General features: G+C 35.7%; 3 protein-coding genes and 1 long non-coding RNA gene across 6 annotated transcripts in view; 3 read left to right on the top strand and 1 right to left on the bottom strand.

Moving 5' to 3' along the window:
* The window catches only part of LOC134231150 (uncharacterized), a 44,032-nt gene extending 39,005 nt beyond the window's left edge, over positions 1–5,027 (bottom strand). The window contains exon 1 of the mRNA XM_062713068.1: positions 4,722–5,027. Coding sequence (XP_062569052.1) covers positions 4,722–4,818 — 97 coding nt within the window. The 5' untranslated portion in view covers positions 4,819–5,027. The remainder of the gene's footprint in view (positions 1–4,721) is intronic.
* The window catches only part of LOC134231151 (uncharacterized), a 44,844-nt gene extending 35,155 nt beyond the window's left edge, over positions 1–9,689 (top strand). Inside the window, exons 3-5 of the long non-coding RNA XR_009984511.1 lie at positions 5,044–5,192; positions 5,801–5,977; positions 9,609–9,689. This is a non-coding gene — a long non-coding RNA (uncharacterized LOC134231151). The remainder of the gene's footprint in view (positions 1–5,043; positions 5,193–5,800; positions 5,978–9,608) is intronic.
* LOC134231148 (cysteine--tRNA ligase, cytoplasmic-like) overlaps positions 1–18,784 on the top strand; it is a 62,878-nt gene extending 44,094 nt beyond the window's left edge. The window contains exons 1-19 of one of the 3 annotated variants that reach the window (XM_062713065.1): positions 9,805–9,947; positions 10,819–11,004; positions 12,422–12,520; positions 12,641–12,769; positions 13,168–13,308; positions 13,511–13,599; positions 13,845–13,966; positions 14,870–14,982; positions 15,219–15,347; positions 15,724–15,957; positions 16,333–16,433; positions 16,604–16,644; positions 16,851–16,999; positions 17,178–17,243; positions 17,335–17,416; positions 17,541–17,686; positions 18,014–18,061; positions 18,154–18,237; positions 18,545–18,783. In XM_062713065.1, the coding sequence (XP_062569049.1) occupies positions 10,894–11,004; positions 12,422–12,520; positions 12,641–12,769; positions 13,168–13,308; positions 13,511–13,599; positions 13,845–13,966; positions 14,870–14,982; positions 15,219–15,347; positions 15,724–15,957; positions 16,333–16,433; positions 16,604–16,644; positions 16,851–16,999; positions 17,178–17,243; positions 17,335–17,416; positions 17,541–17,686; positions 18,014–18,061; positions 18,154–18,237; positions 18,545–18,679 (2,019 nt within the window). In that variant the 5' untranslated portion in view covers positions 9,805–9,947; positions 10,819–10,893 and the 3' untranslated portion in view covers positions 18,680–18,783. Of the gene's footprint in view, positions 1–9,804; positions 9,948–10,818; positions 11,005–12,421; positions 12,521–12,640; positions 12,770–13,167; positions 13,309–13,510; positions 13,600–13,844; positions 13,967–14,869; positions 14,983–15,218; positions 15,348–15,723; positions 15,958–16,332; positions 16,434–16,603; positions 16,645–16,850; positions 17,000–17,177; positions 17,244–17,334; positions 17,417–17,540; positions 17,687–18,013; positions 18,062–18,153; positions 18,238–18,544 lie in introns of those variants that run through there. The other 2 variants (XM_062713064.1, XM_062713063.1) reach the window with 2 other exon arrangements.
* A 1,988-nt stretch (positions 18,785–20,772) lies between these two features.
* LOC134231146 (histone-lysine N-trimethyltransferase SMYD5-like) lies at positions 20,773–23,430 on the top strand. Its single transcript, XM_062713062.1, has 3 exons — positions 20,773–21,380; positions 21,682–22,411; positions 22,612–23,430. Exons 1-3 carry the CDS (start codon positions 20,852–20,854, stop codon positions 23,276–23,278), a joined length of 1,926 nt encoding a protein of 641 aa, XP_062569046.1. The 5' UTR covers positions 20,773–20,851; the 3' UTR covers positions 23,279–23,430.
* The last annotated feature ends 217 nt before the right edge of the window (positions 23,431–23,647 follow it).

The raw sequence follows: 23,647 nt of genomic DNA, 5'->3' as shown, positions 1-23,647 counted from the left end.
CACAGATGGTGGGTCTGTGTCCATATAGCTCGCTTTCACCAGATCAAGGAGTTTTCTTGACATACTATATAGTTCCTCTTTTTTTCTTTCCTGATTTTGGTATACAGTCAGTATTTGTATATACAGAGATTCAAGAGCTCCATGAAATTGGTATTTAAAAGAGAGGTGGGAAAGAGTTATGTAACAGCGGTTACCCAATAATCCACAAAGTCTTGTTTCATTCTTTAAAGGAAAAAATAAATACAATATATTTGATAACCACTTAGAAGCACTCTGGTTTAAAATGTGTGAAACCAGCCACTTGGGTATTAATGAAGGAGTCATGGGTGTACTTAAGGTCTTAGAATAACAAAATTGTGGGTTTATCTAACAATTATTGTACCTTATACTTGAAAATTGACGTCAAAATAAAACATTGACAGGAATTTTTATTGTCAACTTCTCTTCTTTTATTCAGTCTTTGCTTACTAGTCCAAAGTATAAGAAAGGGTTCATTTTCTATTCTTCAGTTTCACAATAACATAGAATTACATGTGTGTGTTTATTTTTTTGACACCAATTCTAAAAACATATTACATAGCTGTAATGATAAGGATTAAGGCTTTTCTATGAAGTGATCCTATTATGTCAACAGTGTTACACATCTGAGAGAGTTCCAGCCATAGAAGTCTGCGGATTGATCTGGATTAGAAGACAAGTATGGATACATAGGAAGTGCTTCAATAATTGGCACTTTTCTTTCAAGCTGAGATAGAGGGGATTATCTAGAAAAAAAGTGCTGTTCGCTTGGTGTGCCGCGACACATCACAGATCAATTGAACTGCCATTGTTTTCTCTGCTATCTGTCCAATCAGCCAAAAAAAAAACTCTTCTTGCTCTCTCTCTTGTGAAAGCTGAAACTTAGGTTCAATACTAAATACGACTGCGAAAAATAATGCTCCATTAATTTTTACGAGTCAGCTCGGTGACATTACAAAGTCATGAAAACTCTATCTCCAACTTCTTCACTTAACCCAGATATCGCCCCAGAATTATTTCTTTCTGTATTCCATGAGAAGGAACTATCAATATTTCTCAAGTGGTCTACACATACGTAATGAGAGCAAATCTGAAACAACCAGAGAGTCTGATTCAGCTCTGACGAGCTTCCAGGGATGAAAATCAAGATGAAGGAATATTTAGCTACAATCATACATTTACTTCAAAATTAATTATACTGCATACAGTGTACATAGTTTCATTATAAAGTGATACATGCTTATCATAACTGCATGATGAGGTTTCTACCATAAATTACCGATATAGGTACATGTATCAGAGAATGCTGACGATGTTTTAATAGTCCTGTGAATCCATGTAAATTTTAAAGCCGAAGTAACAAAATTTCTTGACTAAATAAACAGAATGATTTTGATAGAGCCTATTATCTTACTTCACTTGACATATGTAGAAAACATACACAGATAAATTCAGACAATGATACTCTGCCTGAGTCTAGATATAGCTCCCTACGGTAATGTGAGACACAGCTGTGTCTTTCATTACGCCTAATGTCTTCCTCTTCAATATACAATAAACAGTATATGGATTAGTATTATTATATGAAGGCTCTCCTTGATATTGAAACAGAGAGAAATTTTACAGTAGCTGCTCAGTCACCAGTTATTAATATTTTTGTCATGCTGTACGTTTTTTTTGTTGGGGGCCCTCCGGGCAAATTAAATTATGCGCAGGCTAGTTCACGGTGCTTTATGACTATGTGAGTGAGCTCATACGCGGGGATATTGTGATTTACAATTTGAATGGCAGGGTTGATCTTGATACCGTCTACCTGTGTAATTCTAACAAAGCCCAAACTGTCATCCTACTGCACAGGGACAAATTATATAATGACATCGTCACGAGAAAGAATTAATCGAGAAGACAGGTCTCCAACAGATACAATCAAAGGATGTTTTAGTCCTGTCATTTTTTTTTAAATGTTTAAACTCTGGGTTTATTTGGTAACATTGTGAATACTCCCGTTACTTGTGAGTTGTAATAGACCAGATACTGGCGCCTGTAGAACTGTCCGACACACAGTGAACCATACAATGTTAGGATTATAAAAACCTTAGGTTGATAAAATGAATGAAACCTTATGACTGCTTAATTATTAGTCCTAAATGTACAACCAATTACTATAGGTGTGGTTACATTTCCAATCAATTTTTCAAAAAATGATTTTCAAAATGTTTTTTATGAAGTCGAACTTTTTTCTCAGTCTTGCTAAATTATTTAAGCTGTTGCATGGAAAGTATTCAACACAGATTTTAAATTCTTGCAATGAAAATAAAATCTGATAAGAAAATTCATGACAATGAAGTACTGGTACACAGGTGTTTCAATCTTTAGGCTACACCTGTATCTAGTGTGTTGTTATTGATTCATTGATAAATGTGCATCTGCCAGAGTCAGAACTAACTTTCAGACTTTCCATTTTCAGGTAATTAATGCAATAAGAGAAAAGTTTGATTAGAGACTAGTTTCATCAAATACTGCCTGCAGGGTTCTGGAAATTTGTCTATGAACAAAGAGAAAATTGGTCTAGGTTGAATTTTTTTACCCAATTGATAGTGTTTATCTCCTGACAATTAGCCTTCCTACCACCTTCTGAGCTTATTGTCTTGGTATGTTAACACGAATCTGTGTAATCGATTCTCAAACCTCCAGATTCAATATCTCACAAAAGAATAGGCCTTTTAATTTCATTTTCTAATGGGCATTATGTCTTGGGGACATTGAAAGTTTGGATGAAAAAACTGGTGTTAATTGGATTGAGAAAAATGTTTGGATTAAGGTATTTTTTTGATTTCTAAAGTTAATGTCTGTTGTGTACACAGCTGAAATGGAATCCTATCGGGAAGTATAATTTATCAATGATTTCAACTGATAATTTTATTTTTAATTAGATACTTTCTTACCATTCTTAGCAAACTTGTATAGACCCAATTGTTATTAATGTACATCCATAACCCGATATTCAAATTGTGAATACAAAATGTAATGTCAGCACTCAATTTCATTTTATCAAAGAGATGTTTTCCCTGCAATTTATTAGTCTCTTTTTCCATATTATTTTAAAGTCAGCATTGTTAAATTTTTAAAAATAATTTCTGATCATTGGGATGAAGGGTATTTTCTGCTTTTTAGAGATAAAGCAATATATGACAAGCCACTGCTGAAGCTGATTTCAATTATAGATAAGTGTACTTGTATAATGGCCCTGAGGAATCAGGTGAAACCCCCGTGTTTGTCTTTGACCAGGTGACTGTCTTTGATCTGGAAGCTTTTTTTAATTGGATTGGCTTGTGTATTGATTTCCCCTAGCTCCTGTCTTTGACTGACAGAGAAGACACTAAATAATTAACGACCTTTACTCTCGCATATTATCCCTCAAATCCAGCAGCTTCCTTTGTGTTCTTCAAGATTTTCTCCCAAGTCTTGTCCTCAGAATAGGGTCGTGGCCCTGAGAGAAAAACTTGGATCATTACCTAGCAGATAAATGCAGTTGAATCATTGCTCATTTCACCTGGGTGTTTATCGCTTGGAGTAATGATTCGTTATTCTCCTGAGAAGATTAATTTTCTCTTAAGTAAATGTACAGCCAGATTCATGTTTAATGAAAAATGTATTAAAAACTTGATAATATTAAGTGCATATTTAGATAGGATTTTTGTGGAGTGGAGGTTGCTTTCGTTGGTTTCCCGGTGACTATTTACAGATAACATTTGAGTGGCAACTCTCAGAGGACCATGTTGATAGCTTTAGGGTAATTCCTCTCTGATTAGGGGACCAGCAGTCCTTTTACATTAATGGCAAAAAACATTGTTCAAATGTATGACTAAGAAATTTGAAAGTGGTCGGAACCTTTGTGAGTTGTGATCTATGTTTATGTTTTCTGTTAGTAATAAAATGGGCAAACACCATCCATTATGTATGGGGACATTACACAAATCGACAGGAGAGGAATGCCTTGTATAGCCTCTCTAAGGTTTACGTGTAAAACTGATGGTGGCGATTTCCATGTGATTTCCTGTCAACTTCTCTGTGCTTTGGAGAGATCACAATTTCCCACACTTGGTTTCGGAGATGGAAAATTCCAGAGGGAAATTCAGAACCCAGCATTTTAGAGTTCGGCAGTTTTATTTGAATTTATTGATCTCTTGGCTGACCATTTTTTCCTCGTTTCTCTTGGTCTTTGTTTCAAGAAAAAATGTTCCATTTTACAGATAAATCCAGTAATGCAGAAAATACACCCACTACATAATACAATCACTGATTTCTATCTTCATTCATTTTTCTATGTCTTTTATTTCACTCAAAAAACGTAAGTTTGAATTATCAGTATTGTTAACATTTTTCTTTTAATTGTTAAGTGTCTTATGCATTCTTGCAAAGGGAGGTCTTTTCATACCTTAGTTATTTTAATTGCAAAAAATGCTTTGAAGTTGATAAGTTTCAAAAGGGCTTAAAGATTATGAAAGAATGAAGGTTCATTTCAGAAAATTATCAGATTAAAGCCACCTTTTAAATTGCTTAATCTTTACTTATATTATTGAAATTTAATAAGATTATCCTACTGAAATAACCTAGTGCAACCCTCTAAGAAGACAATGTTTTTTAACATACAGGTAAAAATTTTAAGAAATTGAGGATAATGTTAAAAAAAATGTACTCACAATTGAGGCCATCCCACATGTCCTCTGGCCCTCCATTAACCAGAGAAGTCCAAAATTGTAACAAAAACAGAAAAACGGGGGCCATGCTTAGATCCATGGAATAAAGTGAAATAACATGAATTTAATCCACAAACATTGTCAAATCAAGCAAGGTGTGTCTAATGGGACAGTTAACTGTTCACTTGACTTACTCCATGTTTTAATGACTGTTTGGGCCTAAATCTATAGATGTTTGTATCTACTGATTTACTGGGGTCCATGCCATTGTAAGCACATGTGTTCTGTGTTGTGTTTATAATAGCTACTGTCATTTTTCCTCTAGCCATTTCATCAACCAATGGAATCGCAGGAGAGAATGGGGTGGTCTTAGACCGCGCTAGAGTTATCTTCCCTTCTGAGATTGGAGTAGAACTGAGAGATTAAGCGTTGATTACCCCTCTGTAGTATAAGGAGTGGACATAACTGATACAGGTATGTTGTTAGGACTGGACATGATAATCTTGACAGGTAAGCTGCTAATCTGATTATTATGTCAAAGAGAAGTCTCCATAATATAAGTACTATGTTGTCAATTTCATTAAATTATTTGTCGATCTGGTCAATGAATGAATGAGTTGAATGATGGAGCACTGCATTAATTCATGAATATATTGATAAAAAGTAAATCTTATTTTTGAATCTAGCACTGCATTGTTCTGGCTCATAGTGAAATCTTTCTCTTTTTTTTTTTTGAAAGCATCGTTCAAAATTTAAAAAAAAAATTGCAAAAATTAAAATATGTATTTTGAAAAAAATTGTTCAAAAAACTTTACTTTTTTCGTATTATCAAAGTTACATGTAATGTCCTCATGCCGCTTTCTAAATATAGATAATTGTAAAAAAAAAAAAAGGTCTTGGCAATACTTTACGTGTGATCTGTCTTAGTTTCAAGTTGTAGTGTTAAGAACTAAGGAGTTCTCTCCCTTACTCTTGGTTCTGAATGCAGCTAGCTATAAATATAGATACACCTAAATGTCATTGATATTTGTGTACTTTCTGTATGTATTTCATCATTCTCTAATTTTCACTTTCATTTTCAGAACTTGGTCTCCAAATTGAAATACACCTCATGAAAGAGTTGTGAAACAGAAAAATAGTGTATATATAGGTCTAAAGTCATCAGGTTTTTCTACATTTCCAGGAATCAGAGCTAAGAGGAACGAGTAAGGACCTTCATACATTCTATGAAACAGCTGGACATATTTCTATTGCTAACAGTAAGTTTATAAAATAAAATACACATGTAAAATTATAATATTTTTTCTTCTAAGTTTGTATTTATATTCAGCTATTATACATGTAAATTCAGAAAAAAATTATTGAAGTCTATAATGTTACACTATCTGCTGCTGCATTTAAAAAAAATCTGAATATGCGCATGTATTGTATATGAAGCTTAAAAATTAAATCATTATGTTTATTAATGTAAATGTTTTGAAAAGTAAGACTTTCTTTTTTTCACAAATGCCCTGTTCACCCACTTCTTGTCTTTCAATCTTAAAAAGAATTGAGAACATGTTTTGTTTCCCAGTTGTGATCACAGTTAAAAAAATAATGTTCTCTTATGAATAAAAACTTAGTAAATGATAGCACATCTTATACTTCAAAACTTCTAGATACCTTTGCCTCCAAACATACAGGATTCCTCATTATTTTCTTGCTGAAATATTCCACCTTTCCTTTACCCAGTAAAATGCATGATGTTTTAAAATTTTATTGCATCAATCTTATTAGACTCAATGTTACAGACAATTCACACTTTCATTATACTGTTGTTTCTCCGTGTGTTGACATGGAATTAGGATGGGACTTGGAGTGGTTTCCCCTGTTGGAGTAGACTTTGTGTGTGTGTCTGTAGGTTGACCATCAGAGGGGGATCCTGTTGGAGTAGACTGCAGCAGGACTGTGTGTGTGTGTCTGTAGGTTGACCATCAGAGGGGGATCCTTGGGATAAGCCTGGGGTCTCAGACAGAGACTTTAGAGCCAGGGATGCAGCAGGACTAGGTATTTTCTTCAGAATTGAAGCAGATTCCCCAAGAGAAGGGACTAGGTTACCTTTTATAACTCCCAGCATGCTTGTTACATTGGGATTGTGTAAAGCCTCTAAAGCACCAGAGAAAGCTGGATTGTCTTGTCCTAGAGTACTGGGTTCTTCCTGTCTTTCTTTGCTGCTTTTTTCATCGCTGGTCTTTTCGTGGTTGTCTTCTCTTTCATGGCTAGGTTTGTTGTGGTTCATCTGTCCTTCATCACTGGGTTCCTTCTGATGATTTTGTCCCTCGGTCTGTTCTTGGTGACTGTCTTGCAGTAGAGGAAGTGTATCTGTAGGATTTGTGGATATCCAGGAATGTTCCACTTCTCCTTCAGTTGATCCTTCCCCTGTGACTTTGTCAGTTGTTCCTTCCTGTGAAGGTATTTCTTCTTTCTGGGAGCACAGCAGACATTTCCTTCCCATCTCATTGAAACAGTCCTCACAATAATCAGCATAACAGCTCACTCTTGGACAAGTGTAAAAATGCTCAACGTCTTTGTCTGAGATTCCACAGTGCAGACAGGAACGTCCAGGGTCGTGACCTCCAAAAAATCCACCAATCAGAGGAAGCTTAGCCAGTGCCCGCTCAGCATCTCTCGCCTGATTGGAGTCTTTTAAGCGTGATCTCATTTGTTGAAGTTTGAATTTCCTATGGTGTAGGATCTTGTTATGTAGGTAGACAATTCTCTCCTCCTCTCGTTGCTGATAGAAGAAGCCACACAAAGCCCGTTTGATTCGGTAGCAGTAACTCTGTAATATTATCGTCACCAGCACCCCTGCAATAAGAGACAGAAGTAGGTAATGGTTGTTGTTATCTGGATAGGATGGGTAGGGCAGACACTGGGTGATGTTATACGTCGTGTAATAGCTGTCCTGTAATGTTATCCCTGTTACTAAACTTCTCAGAAAGCGGGCAATCATACCATCCCCCGTTATTTGAAAGTTGATGTACATTGAACCTGAATAATCAATCTGGATATTGGCATAGGTATGCACCAGGTAAACAGCATAGTATATGGCATAATCAATAAAAACCACAACAGCATAGAATATAATGTTCAACAACAACTGAAGTATGGCCAGAATACTTTTCTTGATCTCTGAGCCACTCAGTGCGAGGGTACTTGTAAAAATGTACTGAGAAGCCTCGTTCTTTTTGAATGGCAAGACGGATGGTTTACCGAGTCGTCGACAGTCCCGATCGTACCGTCTGAAGTTGAGGGAGATGTAGTTGTTGTCGTAGTCTATCTGGGAGAGGTAGTGCTGGAGGTAGAGGGCGCTCTGTAGGAACATGAACAGGAGGAGGAGGGAGGTCCACTGGGTGAGAATGGACAGACTCGTGTGGATGATGTAGGCGTGGAAACTGAACCAGGAAGCAATCTCTGCCACCAGTGCTGCTGCCGTCTTACTGACATCACTGAGTCCGATCAGGTACCACTTCTTAATGATGTTAAAATAGAAGGCATTCTTTATTGCCTGATAGAGGTAGTCAACTCCCTTTCCTATGTATTCTAAGCTATCTGAGAGGGTCTCTAGGGGCGTACAGATACCGGTGGTGATTTTCAGCGGGGCACATAATCCACTGCCAATGTTTACCACCTCACATATCCCAGAAACCACACCTCTCCTGAATCTGTGAAAATAGGATCAATAGGTATCCTAGCATATCTTGAAAAACATTCTTTATTTTTGATATCAGGCTCATCATTTAGGCAGAGTAAATGAATTATGTACATTGCATAAAAACCTTATCAAAGGGTATTTAACATTTTAAAAAATTCTCACCTACGAATTGTCAGATTGTAATATTTCTCTTTTATGGCAGCATGATCATATAATCTGTGTTGTGGATGCAAGTTGGCCTCACGCAAGGTTTCTTCCAGGATTTCCTCTGCTCGAGTTTCCCAGAATCTTCTATGTTTCTCTTCCTCTTTGTCATTCCATGGAACAAATATCTCCTCTGTTATAACCTCCCCTGAAACACATTCATCTCTTATAGACTATGTAACATGAGACAATCTTAAGGAGGTCTGAGTCACTCAGTTCATGTTAGCTGGTTCCCTTACCCTGTGTGCCTCTCTTTCTTCTCAGACTCCCAATGACTGGTATCTTGTCAACAGTTGATTTACACTTGCTGTAGGCATTGCTGAAAAACTTTTTGCAGGAGTTGTAGGCATTGTTAAACATGGACTTGCATTCCTGAAAACAAGATTTGTTACATCTCTCTTAATACAACTCACGTTCCATATGACAAGAAAGCGCCTAAACTGATGTATAAATTGTTAATTTTTGCTGTTCCTTTTTGATAAATTTATCTCATGTACTTCAGTAAGAAAGGTAAAATTTAAAGATACAGAATGTTTAAAGCTCTATTTTTATATTACCTGGTCATTAATCATATAAAAGGCAAATTGAACGTGGAACTCACATCTGCGGCCTTCTTGAGGTAGTTGGCAGCGCTGGACAGCCCTGAGGCGGTGGCCTTGATGGCGTCGGTGATGGGCTTCATCGCCGTCTCAATGTAACCAGCGTATTGTTTGACCTTGGCCTCAATCTGAAGCATCTGATTCTGAAATCAAGTAGGATGATTCAAAATTCCAGATCTAGTTTACAGATCAATTGAATAGTGAACAATGCCTTATTCAGAGGAAGCAATTTACACAAATTTAGGGTCCTTGTGTGTCTTTAAGAAGACTGAATCAACAAATAAAATATATAGTCTTTTTGAAGTTTATAAATCTCATAACATATTAAGCTTCTTCAACTTCATAAATTGTTACCTTAATGTTATTAAAGGGATCCAGGAACTGTTGTTTCAGGTCTTGGGTCTGGTTTTTGATCATCTCGGCACTGCAGCCCATGCTGTTAGACATTCGCTGCATGTTGGTGGAGATGTTGGCCACGGGACCACGGACCAGAGCGGCTAGCAGGAGGGTGTACAGGATCCACCTCCCGTACTTACCCAGGATCTCGGGGACCAGGATACAGACAATACACCGACAAGCCACGGAGAGAATCATCCCAATCAGTAGCACCGCAGCGATTGGTCCAGCAATGTACACAGACAGGAGGAACGCGATCCCGTAAAAGTACCAGAGGATTCCCAGCAGGGCGCCCCCAGCTAGGATACCCCCCACGGCTCCATACACACCACTCAGGTAGGGGTTCTCATAGAACTGGAAGGTGTGCCAATCAGGGCTGACCTTTGGTTCCTCAGAGGGAGGGGCTCCCTCAAGGGGCAGAATTGGCTCCTGGGAGGGGGTTCGTTTATGAACTAAAATAATTGATTATTTTAAAGTGATTTTGAGAAATATTGATGAAACCAAAATAGAACATACTTTGAAGTAAAGATTATTTTAAAGGAAAAAAGTTCAATGTTCAAAAATATTATATATTGTAGAAAGGACTGTATGATCTATTTCACATATTTACCCATTGTGCTGCACTCAGGGTAGTAGCTTATCCAGTGTACTATAAATCTTTGTTTACATGTTCCTTGTTTTTTCAGTTTCCTGCAAAAGGAAATAAGAGGATGAAGATTTATTACAATAGGAAATGTCTGTCTTCTTAATGTGGGAATGATTTCATTTTAACTTTTTTGTTGCAAGATCACATGACATTGACATTTCATTTTATCTTTGTAATATTGTATTAATTTAATTATGTGTACCTGTAATTAACTAAGATTTGATCCTAGTTGATTGTTAACATTTGACTGGTCATTACTGTGCCACTTGTGACCAGTGAATGGATAATAATCAGCATGTATCTTTTTTTTTCTTTATTGAGTTTTTAATAATTGTCAACCTTTAAATTAACACATGAATTTAAAAATATTGTGCTGAGTATATTTTTCAATTCAGTCTTTAGAGTTATTTGCCTTTATTAATATTTTTTGATAATACTTTTTAAAATATATTCATTACAAAGAGCCATCTAATATAAGCGAAAATTGTCATTTACATGCAGTATACTAGAATTAAAAATGTAAAGAAAACCCTATCAGATTTGTGTATGTTGTATTTATAGGAGGAGTTTGTCCCCCAGAAAGGTCGGCGTGTCCTTTGGTACAGCTGCGGCCCCACGGTGTACGATTACTCCCACATGGGGCACGCCCGGTCGTATATCTCTATAGACATTCTCAGGAGAGTCCTCCAGAACTACTTCAAGTACGACGTCTTCTACTGCATGAACATCACAGATATTGATGACAAGGTATGCATCATGTGAACATCACAGATATTGATGACAAGGTAGGTATTGTGTGAACATTACAGATATTGATGACAAGGTAGGCATCCTGTGAACATCACAGATATTGATGACAAGGTAGGCATCCTGTGAACATCACAGATATTGATGACAAGGTATGCATCATGTGAACATCACAGATATTGATGACAAGGTAGGCATCCTGTGAACATCACAGATATTGATGACAAGGTAGGTATTGTGTGAACATCACAGATATTGATGACAAGGTAGTCACATGTGAACATCACAGATGTTGATGACAAGGTAGTCATCATGTGAACATCACAGATATTGATGACAAGGTAGGCATCATGTGAACATCACAGATATTGATGACAAGGTAGGCATCCTGTGAACATCACAGATATTGATGACAAGGTAGGTATTGTGTGAACATCACAGATATTGATGACAAGGTAGTCATCATGTGAACATCACAGATATTGATGACAAGGTAGGCATCATGTGAACATCACAGATATTGATGACAAGGTAGGCATCATGTGAACATCACAGATGTTGATGACAAGGTAGTCATCATGTGAACATCACAGATATTGATGACAAGGTAGGCATCATGTGAACATCACAGATATTGATGACAAGGTATGCACATGAACATCATTGATGACAAGGTAGGTATCGTTTGAACATCACAGATATTGATGACAATTAAGGTAGGCATCACAGATATTGATGACAAGGTAGGTATCGTGTGAACATCACAGATATTGATGACAAGGTAGGTATTGTGTGAACATCACAGATATTGATGACAAGGTAGGTAGGTAACATCACAGATATTGATGTGAACATCACAGATATTGATGACAAGGTAGGTATCGTGTGAACATCACAGATATTGATGACAATTAAGGTAGGCATCCTGTGAACATCACAGATATTGATGACAAGGTAGGCATCCTGTGAACATCACAGATATTGATGACAAGGTAGGTATTGTGTGAACATCACAGATGACAAGGTAGGTATTGTGTGAACATCACAGATATTGATGACAAGGTATGCATCATGTGAACATCACAGATATTGATGACAAGGTAGGTATCGTGTGAAAATCACAGATATTGATGACAAGGTAGTCATCATGTAAGCATCACAGATATTGATGACAAGGTATGCATCATGTGAACATCACAGATATTGATGACAAGGTAGGCATCCTGTGAACATTACAGATATTGATGACAAGGTAGTCACATGTGAACATCACAGATATTGATGACAAGGTAGGTATCGTGTGAACACCTCAAATAAGGAGAACATTTTTTAAGATGTTTTAAAAAATCTGAAATATTTGATCACCCAATTAAATAGAAAACCCACAAGTGCTGAGAGCTGTAATATCTTTTCTCAGATCATCAAGAGAGCTCGACAGAACTATCTGTATGAGGAATACCAGAAGAAAGACATGGCGGTGTCTAAAATACTGGAAGACGTGGAGACAGCCATGAAGGTACAGTCACTGCCCATGATAACTGTTACATAATCATCGAGTATACACTAGTGCTTTGTTATTTGACTGGAACTCCTTTTTTCAGTACATGTAATTATTATACCTTTCTATATTTTTCAGCCTTTTTTAGCCAAATTAGAACAGGAGCAGGACCCAGATAAGAAAGCTATGTATGTCAGGATTAAGGCCAAGGTCGAGACAGCTGTGTCAGAGGTCAAGGCCAGTCAAGATGGAGCCAAGTCCAAAGAGGTGGGGGCTTATTTTTTATATATCTCTATGTCATAAATTATTTCTTCACAGCTTCATGTAGAATCCCAATTTCTTGTTCATCTGACATGTAAAGATACAAATACCAATAACATGGAATGAGTGTTGCTTCATATTAGCATATTGTAGATTTATTTTCTACATCTGGTATTCAAAAATACAAATTTTACAATGCAGTTTATTACTGTATACAAGGAAATTTTAAATGGGGAAAAATTGTTTGCAAGCATGAAAGGGCAAAAATAACACGGGTCGAAAATAAACCTGTATACAGTTTATGTTTTACAAATATGCACGAGAAAATTAAAAACAAAAAAATTTTGGAATACGTACATTTCCTTTATGAATGATCATTATCGTTATTTATTTTTTGCATTTAGAGGCTGTATGTAGATGGGAGAGACGTGCTTTGTGATTGGCTGGATAAATTACATGGGTCAGAGGTCACGGACAATACCATTTTTGCCAAGTTACCACAGTTTTTTGAAGAAGACTATCATAAAGACATGGAGTCTTTAAATGTGAGTTGGCTGTGGAGATAACTATACTGGATATCCTAGCTGCAAGATATCTAAGTCTATTGTACACACTTAATGAATGTAACTGCTATGACTCAAATGCATACCTGATAAATAGCATAAAATAAAGCTTATATCTTGGAATTCCATATTTTTACCAATTTTGAGGGGCATTAAATAAAGCCTGTTGATTTCTGATGTACAGGTGTTGCCTGCTGATGTCCTTACTAGAGTCAGTGATTATGTCCCAGAAATTGTCACCTACATCCAGAAAATCATCACCAATGGATTTGGGTAAGAAAAAGCTATGGTAAAATATTGCATTTGCTTTTAAAAATGTTGATTTTAATTGTTTGAGCTGAGGATATGTTTATGCTGACTAAAACTTTTTTCTGAGGTTAAAAATATATTTTATATGTTGATATTTGTTGTCATGTTGAAACTGAATCTCAGGTTCGGAGGAAATAAAGAATGAATGAATGAGATTTTATTTTTTGTGGTTTTGGTACTCATGAGCTACATTTGTTTACTTTCTCAAGTTACGAGTCTAATGGCTCTGTCTACTTTGACACCGCGGCCTTTGATGCAGCTGAAGGTCACAGTTACGCTAAGATTGTTCCCGAGGCTTACGGAGACAAGGCAGCCCTCAATGAGGGAGAGGGTCAGTTTCTTACTTAGGTCGTCAGTTATTATTTGACAGTCTAAAATTTCTAGCAATGGTAGATAATAATTGTTTCATATAAAATTTGTTGACCTCTAAATAATTAACATAATTTGATGAAGCAACTTTAAATTTCTGATTACTAATTATAAATTGAGGGTCAGTATAAGAGCATTTTTTCCACTTATTTTGTATTCAGGTACATTTTATGATTTTGAATACTGTATAGGGGATTAATTTCACGGGTTGCAATTTTCACGGTTTTCTCTCATCGGACACGATCGGTTATTATTTACCTCTTTTGGCTATATCCGTTTAATCCATACCATAGCTACATGTAAACGACATTCATCATTGTTACGTCTTTATTTCACGAAAACAGGTTAGGTTAATATAAAATAGTTAGACTTAATAAATGATTGTTTCAGGTGCAGTTATAAAAGTCCTTGACTATTTGTTTTCTGTATGCTAAATACAATCTGTACACCCAAGATCTTCAAAACAACGCGGCGAAAAACCACTAATGTTAATGTACATAATTTGATGATAATGCACACTTTAAATTTCTGATTCAAAACTCTGGCCCACGTGTTTTGATTATAAATTGGCTATTAAAAAGCCTTTTAACAAATACAGGTTATTATCTGTTGTCAGCTAATTAAAATAATTGAATGACATTTTTTTCTGAAATGACCATGTATTTTGTATTTCTCAGGAGATTACATTCACTGTTTCTTGAATTCACGGATTTATTATCACCGTGAATATAGCGAATATTAAAACCACGAGTTATTTTCCCCCTATACAGTAGATGAATTAAGTGTCTCAGTACGTGTGTTTTTTTTCTCTGTGTCATTAAATGGGTGTTTTTCTCTTGTTTCGTATTATTATCGATTATTTTAGGTGAACTGAGTGTGTCTGTGGAGAGACAGGAGGAGAAGAAGAACTCGACAGACTTTGCCCTGTGGAAGGCCTCCAAACCTGGAGAGCCCTCCTGGGACTCCCCCTGGGGAAAGGTACCCAAGAATACAGGGTTATATTTCCTGATAATTCACAAAAAATAACTTCATTAGAAGACTATAACACTAAAGGTCTCTATTTACAAACACTGAAAATCTAAGGTTTCTTTCAGAATTTTTTATATGGGAATTTTTTCATTAGCATACTTATTCACCATTGACCTCCATTTGTCTATCATAAAAAAACAAACAAACAAACAACAAAACCCCCAAACTTTGATTTCCTCTTGTAGGGACGTCCAGGTTGGCACATAGAGTGCTCAGTGATGGCGAGCAGCATACAAGGAGAATCTCTAGACATACACACAGGAGGGTTTGATCTCAGATTCCCACATCACGACAATGAGCTCGCTCAGGCTGAGGTGAGTACAATCTCTAGATATACACATGGGGGGTTGGGTTTGATCTCAGATTTCCACATCACAACAATGAGCTCACTCAAGCTGAGGTGAGTATAATCTCTAGACATATACACAGGAGGGTTTGATCTCAGATTTCTACATCACGACAATGAGCTCACTCAAGTTGAGGTGAGTTAAGCTGGCAACAGCAGAGGTACAATATCTATTGTAGTTGGAGTAGATACATAGTTGTATGGTTCAATGTTACCTAAATGACTTGATATTTTTACAGATTACCCCCAGTATTTTATGAATTTTTAGCTTGGATGAATGCAATCCTCACAATTTTGTATTACCACTATCCTTACATGTAATTTTGTGTTGACACATCTTTTAGGCCTATTTCAACAACGATCACTGGGTGAGGTACTTTCTCCATGCTGGTCACCTGACCATTGAAGGCTGTAAAATGTCCAAATCCCTGAAGAACTTCATCTCCATCAAGGAGGCCCTGACAAAGCACACGGCGCGACAGCTACGTCTGCTGTTCTTACTCCATCAGTGGAAGGATACACTGGACTACGGAGAGAACAGTATGGAGATAGCCATCAGATACGAGAAGATGGTCAATGTAAGTCTGGACCATTTATATGTTTGTATGTACAGTAATGGTAGATTTTTTCTATATTTTACCAATATCTGAAAAGATTAAGTTTCACTTTTAATAAGGTGCCAGGGGCTAATGATTTTGCTTCATTAGAAGCGTAAATTGACTGTAATATCCATTAAATTTATATTTGAAAATTACAAGGCATGAAAATCCCTTCACTGTAAGTGTCAATTTATTATAATTATATGTTTGCTGTAAATGTGTTTTACTGTGTGTAGAATGATTCTATCTTGTAAAACCTTTGTTAAGCTTTTTTGTTGAGTCTGTTTGTCTTTGTGAACTTTAATTTCTCACTGAGAGAAAGTTCCATGTATATATGTTGTACATTTGTTTTAGGAATTTTTTCTGAATGTGAAGAACCTGCTAAGAACCACTCCTGGCACAGGGATAGAAGCTTTTGAGAAGTGGTCAGCAGAGGAGATGGAGCTCAATAACAGGTAATTCTGATCAGTGCAGGTATACTATGTCACTGAATATAGATTTCTTGTCACTACATCTATTTACATATATCTAGTAATTCATATAATCCCACATACTGACCAGCAATTACCAGACTTGTTCTTACTTATTAATGCTCCAATACATTTAAATGTTTTTGTCCTTTCAGGTACTTTGCTACAAGAGATGCTGTACATGAAGCTCTCTGTGGTGAGTAAGAACCATTAATCTTTAAACACTGTAAACAATATATTGTCAGAAAATCTATTGGTAAATGAGGAAATGGGCAGGGACTATAAATACTCTCTTCATGATCATTAAGGACCTGTGATTTTATATATCTTCATGCAACCTCCTTTTTCCAATGCTGTCTTGAATCTGAGACAGATTTTTTCTGATTTGATTTTTGATTTCAGACAATGTGAACACGAGGGCAGCCCTGGACCATCTGAGAGAGCTGATTGGTGTAGCCAATATCTATATGGCCAATTCCAGGGCCGCTAACAAGGCACCCAACAGGATGATCCTCAAAAACATCGCAGCTTACATCACCGAGCTCTTCAAGGTCTGTCGTCCTCAGGAGCATGTTAACTACAACAAAGACTTGTTTGGGAAATAGATTCTATGACTCAAGCAATTAAAAAACAATTCTGTATTTGTTCAACTGATGTATAATTAAATATAAAATAATTTGTTTGACTTTTGAAGGGTGATGTTTTATTCAGGCCTCTTTTTTTTTATAGGTATTTGGAGCCATTGAAACAGATGAAGAGATAGGGTTCCCTCAGTCAAGCACACAGAATGTCAATGTAAGATGCATATAAAAATTGAATAACATCACTGAAAGTTAATAGTCAAAGATATCTCTACACTCCTACTTACTGTTTGTTTTTGTTTAAGGTGGAAGAGACAGTGATGCCTTTCCTGACAGCTTTTGCTCAATTCAGGGAGGACGTTAGAACCATCTCCAGGGAACAGAAAGGTTAGAGTTATGTCCCTTCTTAAATTTTCTGATAGAGTTATGTCCCTTCTTCATAAATCCTCTTCTAGATAATTCCTTCTTCTAGGCAAGTAATCTAACCCTGTTATTATTTTTCCTTTGACAGCCACAGAAATCCTGAAGCTGTGTGATAAATTAAGAGACGATGTCTTACCAAACCTCGGGGTACGCCTGGAGGACGGGATATCCCCTCCCACCATCAAACTGGTGGACCGGGAAACCCTGCTCAAGGAAAGGGAGGAGAAACTTAAGGTAGCACTACTAGATAATGTTATCATTCACAGGAAAACAACTTGATTACAAATAAGAGAGTAAAATGATTATGTTTTTCCCTAATAAATTCAGTCTAGATTTTTTCTTTAGTAATTGGTACCAGTATATGACTTTTTTATAAGTATGCTTTAACCATATACTTTTTGTAACTAATGTATTTTTTTTAATTGGATTAGAAATTAGTTTATAGTTTCTCATACAATTTTTGATTTACTGAAAATATTAATTCAAAATTATGTGTAACAATTAATGATATTTAGGCATTTAAAAAAAATAATAATAATATTGTTCCCATTATTTGATCAGCAAGAAGAGTTGAAGAGACAAGAGAAAGAGAAAAGGAAACAAGAAATGGTTTGTTCTGAGTCTCTTAATGTAATATTGATGTTTGAAATCAGTGTGTTTATTTTATTCTATACTTAAGTCTTTGATTTCAATTTTTTAAGGAGGCAAAGCTTGCTCAAGAGAAGATTCCTCCATGGGAGCTTTTTAAGAAAGAAACGGATAAATATTCCCAGTTTGATGACAAGGTTTGGATCATAATTTGATTCTAATTTGGGATATTCTAAGGGAAATAACCAATGCTATTTTCAAATATTAAAAAAAATGCATTTTTTTTTTTTAAACTCTATAATAAGAAAAAATAATGCTATTTTCAAATGTAAAAAGAAAAGATTGTTTTTTTAATTCAAAAATAAGGAAAGAAAGATAAAAAGAACTTATTAATTAATTTGCATCACAGAAATTTTTTTTTTTTTGTATGGCATATCTATTTCAAAGTTTAAATGATAATTGGTAAAGGATCACAATGCATCAATATATTTGTGGATTTTGTAGGGAATTCCTACACACGACGCAGAAGGAAAAGAACTATCCAAGGGGCAGATAAAAAAGTTAGCCAAGCTCTATGAAAAACAGGAGAAGACATACAATAAACACATGGCAAACACCGAGAATAAAAGTGGATCTTAACCAGTGCTGCTCTCATCTGACTTTAATTTATTGTTTTCTACATTCAAATCACTACATTAATGTCTACCTTAAACCAATAAACTTGAGTTAAAGAGTAATAAAATTCATGTCATGATATATATAAATATTATGTTTTAAGATTATATGCAAAGTGATATTGAAGCTATGCTTCCAATATCTCTGTTTGAGTTCATTATCATTGTTGTGAAATAAAACACACTGCTTCTACTCTTGTGCATTAATGTCAAAGTGACTAAAAACTGCCAATCTAAATACTACGTCTTGTTTACAGAGTTTTATTTAGTATATGTAGTTTGATCTTTATAATTATATGGTATATCAAATTCTCATCTCTTTTGTGATGTTGTTTACATTTTTCTGGTCCTAGACATGCTTTTCTATGCTTTATTTATATTTAATTCATATTCAAAATAACATGAAAAATAAGTTAATAAACTTAATACATTTTTATTGTGATCTAAAAAGGCTGTATGTCAAACTGTGATAAATAAAAAGGTTTGAGGTGTAAATTGTGTATTTCTTAATCTCTACTTTATGAAGTATTAAATCCTAACATCCCCTTCTTGAACTTGAAATGGATTTAAATTTATACAAATAATTAATAAAATTATGGTTTACACCATCTTCAAGGGGAGAAAATTAAGAAATGATAAAGTTTGGGTAGTTCAGTCTTCATAGGGTGGGGTCAAAATTTTATGTAGGATTTTATGCATAAGTAATATTGTTACCTGCCACTGAAACCAATCCCTGACTCGCATATTTATATAAAAAAAAACAGTTTGATTAAATTATCAACTGATTAACTCGTATTAAAAATCAAATCATATATTGTGTTGCATTGAGATCTAAAGCAAGTTTTAACTACCCAATAGAAATTGATTATATTTCCATTAATAAGCTATATACTTTTTCATGTGTTTGCTAATAATTATGTTAAGTATTACTAAATATATCAATTTCTGACAAGATATTTCAATAAATATAACATTTTCCTATGTGTATTAATTTCTCCATGTCTGTTCAGCTGTAGACAACACACGGATACGCCCCTTCGACAGAAGATTTAAACCATAAATAATTCCTACACAGGAATCCCGCAGGGTACCCGCAAAATATTTCCATCTTCTTAATATTGCTGTAAGAACTGTATATATCAATAACCCGAAATTTGCACTTAACAAGGTAATTATATTTTTCTCTGGGCTTTGGATTTTAATTGTCTCTCTCTCTTTCTCTCGCTCTCTCTGAAATCTGAAAACAGCAGAATCGCTGCATATATGCACTGTCCAGAATTTCTATCTACACAGCTGGACTGCATTTCATTACAAGAAAAATAAGAAAAAGCATCAAATCTTTTCTTTCTAGAGAACCCGCCCCCCAGATATTGCCTATAGCTTTTAATATTGTCCCAATAAAAGTCATATTAAAGGGTGATTAAACAACTTGACAATCATTTGAAATACTTATCAACGTACAATCATTCCATGCATCTGTAGGAAATAATTGTGAATCATTGAATTTTTAAAGATTTTATCCTTTACAAAAAAATTTTGAAGAAAAGCATGTTGATATTTAAAATACATGCACATATTTGGGTCAAATGAATTGCGAGTAGTGTTTTTATTTTTAATCAAGATTATGCAGAATTATTATCAGTAAGATAATTTTGCTGATTATAAAATAACAAGACCAGCGGTTAGCTTGCATTTATTTATCAATTTAAGGAAACTTTCACAATGTTCTTTCTTCCGGTACTGTATACCTTGTTTTAATGACACGTCAGTCTTTTCTTCAATATATTACAATTATTTATTTCCTTAAACAAGGTTTTCATGAAAAAAATTAACCCTTACTGAAAAGTTTTCTTTCTTTTTATCAAAAACAGTTAGGAATCGGCTAGTTTGCTTACAATGTCTTGTTTATGGCGAAGATGAATACTTTACACACTGCACACACCGACATATGATGTTCATTATCATGAATAAATAACAGACGGTGTCATGTAACCCTGTAACAATCCACCATCTGCCTGTCTAGGTACACATACTGAAGACATGAGCTACTGAGGAGGAATACTTGTGGATGTGTGTGAGGTGTATTAACTCTGTGTGTGATTACTATATTCCTTCTAAATTATAAATTGTGTACAAAATGGAAAGAAATTTGGAGACATATATCAAGGAAACCCAAAATTTAGTGGAAGCACAAAATTTTCAAAAAGCGTACGAAGTGTTTACGGAAGCTCTGAACATCTATCCCTCATGTTCAGAATTAAAGGATGGGCTCCGTAAAATGCAGGAGGGCGTGCTCGAACGAATTACTCGAAAACCCGTCTCTCCATTGTCAACCAATCTAAAACCTTTACCAGGAGACGATGTCCTTATGCGTGTCGAGGAGGAGAAAGTAAACCGGTGGATAGAATACACGAGTGATGAGAAAATTGACAATTCTGTGGAATTAAAGGACAACCCAGCCAAAGTTACAGAAGTTGTAGACCTTTTCACAAAAGGAGAGACCCAGAAAGGAATGCACGTTGTGAGGTCCTGGTTTGGTTCTTCAGATTGTGATGTTGTCGTTTTGATGAAGTCTTTATATGATGCGGATTTGTACAAGGAGTGTATTTACATATGTACCGAGTTTCATCAACAACTTAAATCATCATCTGTCTGGATTCTAGGAGGTCTGCCAAAAATATTGTTTTATTCAAAATGAAATAAAGGGGTAATAGTATAAATATTTAAAAAATGTATTAATATTATTATGTTTTCTGTTTTATAGGAAGGCATTTAAAATTTTAAAACTCATTATTTTTGTCAACTTTATCATAAATAGAGACAAGTTTGAGGATGCGTGCATTTTTTATTTACCCCATTAAAATACGCATAAGAGGTTGGTTTATACTGCAATCATATATTAGTCCCAAGACAATGTTTTTGGTTCATCAGCTATGTTCATAAATCGTTGTTTCTCGTTCTTTACAGCCAAAGCAGCACAAGAGCTCGGTCTCTCTGTCACTGCAGAACACTGGTTAAGGACGATTTTCGAGTCGGAAGATAATGAAAGTGTATCATGTCAAGAAGCGGTACAGTTGTTCCTGAATATCCGGACAACGAGACTCTTCCAAAATCGGAACTCAGACATTACAATCAAGCTTACAGATAGAGGACGAACCGTGACGGCCACTTCAGGCGTTGAAAATCAGTCCGTTGTCTTCCAAGAAGGATCAGTTCTCTGCGCCCCGGTCATTGATTCCAATTATGGCGATATTCCAGCATGTAGCCTTTGTGCAAAGTGTTTGGCTTCTCCAGAACAATTTTTTGGTGCAAAAATTCTAAAGAAGAATAAATCATTGAAGGAAGCCGTGGACCAGTTTTGGACAGTTCGGAAACCAGTGAAGTGTAAGCACTGTTCATTTGAAGTCTACTGCTCCGAAGAATGCACGCGTAAATCATGGAAGAAGTACCACAGAATTTTATGTCCATCTGAAAATGATCACTCGGCCAAACTGTACAAAATTTGTACAGAGTACAAGAGTGTCCTACTCCGAGGGTCAGAGAACTTGGAGGGCTGGTGGCAGGAGAGCTTCAGTCCCCTCCTGCTGGCTAAACTCTGGGCAACAATCCTCTGTGATGCTCTCACTGAAACCGAAAACAACGACAGAACTCAAATCACAGAGGTGGACCTCATTAGAGCCAGAAGAAAGTTTGACAGGTACAGTATGAAGAAGATAAATTGTTTTCTCCTCTCTCAAAATCCATGCAAATGTTGGTTGATCTGTGGTCACATTTTTAAATTGATATGTTCAAAATATTAAATAATAAAAAAATATATGAAAAAAAAAAGTACCCAATAAATTTAAGAAATGTTCATTATTGTGAATTAATTTCAACAAAATGATTTTACATTATTAGTTTTCAAGTTCAACGACGCGGAGGGATAACGAAAAGAATTCCGAAAATGTTTGATCTCATGGTCAAGATCTTCACGAACAAAGATAAAAGCAGACATTACACTATTACGCCAGAAGAATTCAACTTTCGCTATGGCCAAATCTATAGAAATGTTCAGGCGTTTTCGGATCCTAACCATCCTTACTTCGAATTCCGAAAATGTGTCGATATGATTCCCGAAATGCAGAGTTTGAAGAAGATTTTACAGAACAACATCAGAGAGGCTGTGTTTGCTGGACTGTTTACTTTTCAATCAAGTTTAAACCATTCTTGTGCTGGAAACGTGGAAATCATTTCTGGAATCGCAAACGAGGCTCCTGGAATACACGTGATCTCGAGAAGACCAATCAAAGAGGGAGAAGAGTTGTTTGTGTCATATGTGGATACGTCATTCACCCGACAACAAAGACGAGGCCTTCTGTATCGTCTGTATCACTTCTGGTGCGAGTGTCCTCGGTGCCTGTTTGAGGGTGATGATGTGGACATCTGTACTCAGTGTGGGAAGGAAGCAGACGACGAGAAAGGCTTTCCGTCGTGTGGAAGATGCCACAAAGCTTGGTACTGCTCCAAAACTTGTCAGAAATCGGCCTGGAAGGAAGGACATAAGTCGATATGTGTCTATGGATAGCAATTGAAAACTTGAAAACACATTACTCAGGGCTCAATATATCTAAACAAATTAAAATTTACTTAAATCCACTCTGAATTGTAACAGAAGCAAATATCACCACCCCTTGCCTCTAAAGTTTGCTGTTACATTATAAAAATGTTGAAACATTACCTTGTTTATCTCTCTGTTTAAGCACATGTTCAAGGACCGGAATCTAGTATGTGGTAGAAATTTACTGGATCCAAGAAAACGTTCACTTTAAAATGATAATACATATATCTGTATGGGACATTGGCAAACTTGGCATGCAAATTACCTACTCTATAGTTTTTAGAAGTTGAAACAATTTATTTTTAGAACTTATTTCTTAAGTTGATTTGAGATTGA

The sequence above is a fragment of the Saccostrea cucullata genome, unplaced genomic scaffold (assembly GCF_032062105.1).
Source record: "Saccostrea cucullata isolate Sc308-1 unplaced genomic scaffold, CSIRO_AGI_Scuc_v1 ctg645, whole genome shotgun sequence".
Taxonomy (NCBI): domain Eukaryota; kingdom Metazoa; phylum Mollusca; class Bivalvia; order Ostreida; family Ostreidae; genus Saccostrea; species Saccostrea cuccullata.
This window is presented reverse-complemented; position numbering and strand designations above follow the sequence as displayed.